The sequence below is a fragment of the Gossypium raimondii genome, chromosome 2 (genome assembly GCF_025698545.1).
Source record: "Gossypium raimondii isolate GPD5lz chromosome 2, ASM2569854v1, whole genome shotgun sequence".
In the NCBI taxonomy this organism is placed as follows: domain Eukaryota; kingdom Viridiplantae; phylum Streptophyta; class Magnoliopsida; order Malvales; family Malvaceae; genus Gossypium; species Gossypium raimondii.
In genome coordinates, this window is record NC_068566.1 from 5,100,872 (window position 1) to 5,105,656 (window position 4,785).

Consider the following 4,785-nt stretch of genomic DNA (forward strand, 5'->3'; position numbering starts at 1 on the left):
TGGAAAAATATTTTACTTTCAAAAAATCAATTTAGCTTTTAAATTTTTTTTTTTGGTGAGTTGCAACCAAAAATTGGCGAAATTATAAACAAACAGATAGTACAGAAACTAATATAATAATATAACCAAATATCTAACTTAAGAACAAAATTGAAAGATAAAATAGATTCCTGGATGAAATTAGATCTATTAATTGGATTTTAGGACAAAGTTGGTGGAGCCCCTAACACTTGAAGCTTTCAATAACAGTCTCCTCTCCTGCTCAACTTCTAGCAAACGATCCCTCACGCCACTTTACGCACGGCCTGCTTTTCCTCGAACATTCTAGAGCAATGGAACAAGCGAAGACGGAAACGCAACCCAACTCCAGCTCAGCTCCGATCCGAGAACCGAACCTGAAAGACTCGGATCCCGCAATGGATGCGGAGGGCTTTGTTGTGGTTCCAACATCAGAGCCACAGGAAAAGGAAGAGAAAGAGACTCAGAATCCGAAAGTGAGTCAGTTTCAAAGCGAGCAATCACCGGTTCAGTCACCATCCGGATCGAGGAAATCAGTTCATTGGAGTCCGGAATTGATCAGCGAATCACGTGCTGTGGATCACAGTTCCACCATGTCAGCTCCTGACGGATCCAATCCTTACGTTACTCATTCTCCGCCTACGGAATCTTCTTCTGCTTCCTTCAAAGGCAAGCCATTACACATTTTATTTCTATTTTGATTCTTTTTAAAAAAATTAATTATTAAATTATTTGTTTTCTGAACTTGGAAACAGAGAAGATGGACACAGTGAAGGATGTCTTAGGGAGATGGGGGAGGAAGGTGGCAGAAGCGACGAGGAGAGCGGAGGATCTGGCCGGGAACACGTGGCAGCACTGTATTTTTTCTGTTTTCTTTTAGAATTTCAATTGCTTTCTAGTTTATTTTTAATATTTGGTGCTTCCCCTCTTGGTTGGATTTGTAGCTGGTATGAATTCGATTGCGATTGTGCTTTTAGGGTTAGAATAGATATTGAGTGCTTGATCATTTCGGCTGGTTGATATTACTGAAAACTGAAATCTCAGATACTGAATTAGGGTTTAATATCTGGGTGCACTATTTGGTGGGGTTCGTGTTTTGTATAGCTGGCTAGTTCTAAGAGTACTATAGGATATTAGGGAAGCATCATTTGGGCAATGGTTGGACAACTTTAGATATTGTGATTAAGGAAAGGGAGAGAATGTAATAAACTTCATTCTTTTTTCTTGTTTTTAACATGCTTTTAGGAAATGTAGTATTGATTTGTCAAGTGTTGGCGGGAGTTAGCATTTGTGTCTTAAATATTTACTTGGGAAAGAATAGAATTTGATGTAAGATTTAAGGTCAGGGTACTGCAGTTTCCTCAATTGGCATGTTCACTTCTTATAAAGCAGGCTTAAGATTTGAGTTATAGACTTGCATTTAATCAAACAGAAGACTTGAGCTGATAAAATATTTGACAAGGCAAAATGCGACTTATTTACACCCTAGCCAAGGGAGGTAATCAGGGGTGAGAAAACCTGGCGGACCTTCTGTACAAACATCTACCCAAACATAGAGTTAGTGTTATGAATGGCTCAGTAAAAGGGGGGGCATGACATAGCATTAGTTTCCAGAGATTTAGTGGTTATTGCTCCCATATCTCTCAATGGTTAGTAAGAGCTTTCTAGTCTAATGTGGTTGACCTTGGATCAGAAGCAAGCTAGTTTTTCCTCTATTCTGCATTTAGTCATATAGCTAGTTATTTAAAGTTTAACCATTTTAGTTTTCTTAAGTCATGGGTATCATCTGATTTATCCTTAGGGATGCTCAATTCTTACCCATATATTAAATATAACTGAAAGTATATTCTTGTTTCTTCTAATCAATAGAATTGTTATTATCCAAACCATGTTTGCTATTTCTTTGTTGAGATGTCTCGTGGACATTTGTTGATGACAACTCTTGCACTATAAATGTCTCCTAAACTTTGTCCAACTTTGGGGTCTCTTTTTTTTTTTTTTCTCCTTATACTTCTCACCTTCTGTCTCTAACATTAGAACTCTATTCATCCTCCTAATTGCTTTCTTTAAGTGCATGCTACAATCATGTAAATTGTGCATCACTTTCTTAATGCTTACATTGTTTCTTGAGCAGTCTATAACACAATTGCACATCCCTTTTGTACTGAAGGCCATCTCTAACTCCTTATTTGCTACATTGTCGCCACTTTTTTGGTCATTATTCATTACATTGCCTCAACTTTGTCATACACTGAATGATCACAAAGTAATGATCTTATGCATCCTTCATCATGCCTGGATTCTTTTCTATTGGTCTTGTATGGCACCTTTTAGAATCATACTGTTGCTTCTGTTTGGGCATGGGACATTGTCAAAGATTCAATTTTATAAAAGACAGAAACATGGAAAATTTTGTGGGCACTTTCAAATTAAAATAATATGCTATTTCTGATTTTTCCCCTTTTGCTCTCACCCCGTGTCTTCTGTCTTGCTTATGAAGTAGTATGACATACATAAAATTACTTAAAATATGTTTTTCGCTTTTCTTTATCAGTAAAAACAAGTCCTAGTTTTGCTGAGGCTGCCATGGGAAGAATTGCTCAAGGAACAAAGGTTTTAGCGGAAGGTGGCTATGAGAAAATTTTTAGACAAACTTTTGAGACGGTACCTGAAGAGCAACTTCAAAATTCTTTTGCATGTTACTTGTCCACATCGGCTGGTCCTGTCATGGGAGTTTTATATGTATCTACAGCAAAGCTTGCGTATTGCAGTGACAGTCCTCTTTCCTATCAAAATGGTAGCAAGACTGAATGGAGCTACTACAAGGTTTGTTTGCATTAGCCTTAACATGCTTCCATTTTAAAAGGACTGGTCACAATGAGATCCTATTTCCTCCACTTTATTCTGTTGAAGACACATCGCATCTGTAACTTTTTTGCATCAAAACATTTGGGTACAGGTTTACAGTATAGGGACTTACTGACTTACGGTTCTTGATGTTTCTTTTGTCTGCTTAAACAGGTAGTTATCCCATTACATCAACTTAAAGCAATTAATCCTTCAACAAGCAGAGTCAATCCTTCTGAAAAGTACATCCAAGTTAGCTCTGTTGATAGTCATGAATTTTGGTTCATGGGCTTCTTAAATTACGAGAGTGCTGTTAAATGCCTACAGGAAGCTTTGCAACAGCATAGCTTACAATCTGTGTGATAATGATTTGACCCGTATAGTGGTTGCAACATGTTGTCATGCAAGCATTTGGTCTGCTGCTTCGAGGCATTTGATTGTAAATGCTCCTTCGGAAGCTCTTCAATATTCTGTGGCAATGAAAAAATAGGTGAAAACATAGAGTGATATCTGGATATTATATGGCAATTAGAAGAAAAGAATACAATGATATCTGTTCTGTTTTAAACTCATCTGGTTGTAGTTTACTATAATCCTTCCAATAACTTATAGCATACCGAAGGTTTCCGGTGAAACTAGTTGCTGCGTTTCCTTCTCCTTCTCCCATTGATTTTTGTTGCCCCATTTCCATTACCTGTCTGGGTAGTTTCAACATCTTTTACTATATCAAAACTGCTTTGTCAAATAGGCTTCGATTAACAGGGTGAGGACTGAATCCTTGAAATCTGATTCGATTCATAGTGTAGTTGAATATCTGCATATTGCTTTGTAATGACGTAGATTCAGGTACAGTTCTAGGAACAACTTTGGAAGCTTATTAATTTCCCATAGTAGCAATGTCCAGAATCATTGGTATAATTTAATTTGTGATTAGCTTTATGAATAATAAATGCTAATGATAAGTGATTGGTTGCACCAAGGAGCAGTTGGTTAGATTTGGTTATTCGTGTTGTGTTTATATTAATTATGATAGGTTAGTAATATTAACTTTTATATTGTGGTGTTGTTATTTTTATTATGTTCATGTGCAACCCTTTTTGTACTCTTGTTCCCATATTTTATATTAAAAGTCCCTCATTTTTGCCACCATTAGATGCCATATTTGAACCACAGCTGATCCATAGAAATCTTGAGCTTAAACTATGAGATTAAAATTCAACATTGTAGACTATTTATGTTAAAATATATTGGATGTGCACAACATCCGAGTAGTAGCTTAAGAAAAACAAATAAATTTATAGTTTTAAATTAGATAATTCTCTCAACTGATTAAACGGAAATCGAATTAATTTAATTTAATCGCTTCTATTGGTTCAGTAGTAGGCGGGGGTGTAAAAGTGTAAGCAAATTCAGGGTTTTTGAAGTCCTGAATTAGTATATACCTTAAGATGTTTATGGCAAGTATTAAGATATGAACTTAATTAGAAAATGGTAAAACTTATCATTTGAATGGTTGTCTCATATTGTTGCAGGGATCAAAGACGAAGAATTTCTTTTACAGATAGGCCGGTGATTGTTACCCTAAATTTCGTAGTCTAAAATATTAGGAAGTGGGGATCAAAGTTGGGGTAATGGAAAATAAGGGCAAAATTGGGCCCTCTCATATTATTTTTCTTTAATTAAAATAATATATTTTCATTGTCGGCGTATAAAACATTAAACAGTGTGGTTAATCTGTTAATTATGAGCCTATAATAATGTCAAAATCAAAGAGTTTTGTATGAGAAAAACTTTAAAAAAGGTAGATTAATTAGGTGACCCATCGACTATCAAGAATATAGAATTTTTTTTTATTTTGTTAGCTTGGATGTCATTTCACTAATATATGTATTTGAGAATAAAATAACACCTCAATTTTTA

The 4,785-nt window shown here is 35.6% G+C and overlaps 1 protein-coding gene across 1 annotated transcript; it reads left to right on the forward strand.

The window, feature by feature from the left end:
• Window positions 1-204: 204 nt before the first annotated feature.
• LOC105787826 (GLABRA2 expression modulator) lies at window positions 205-3,500 on the forward strand. Its single transcript, XM_012614384.2, has 4 exons — window positions 205-687; window positions 774-875; window positions 2,573-2,844; window positions 3,040-3,500. The coding sequence occupies exons 1-4, from the start codon at window positions 333-335 to the stop codon at window positions 3,226-3,228; spliced, it is 918 nt and encodes a 305-aa protein (XP_012469838.1). The 5' UTR covers window positions 205-332; the 3' UTR covers window positions 3,229-3,500.
• The last annotated feature ends 1,285 nt before the right edge of the window (window positions 3,501-4,785 follow it).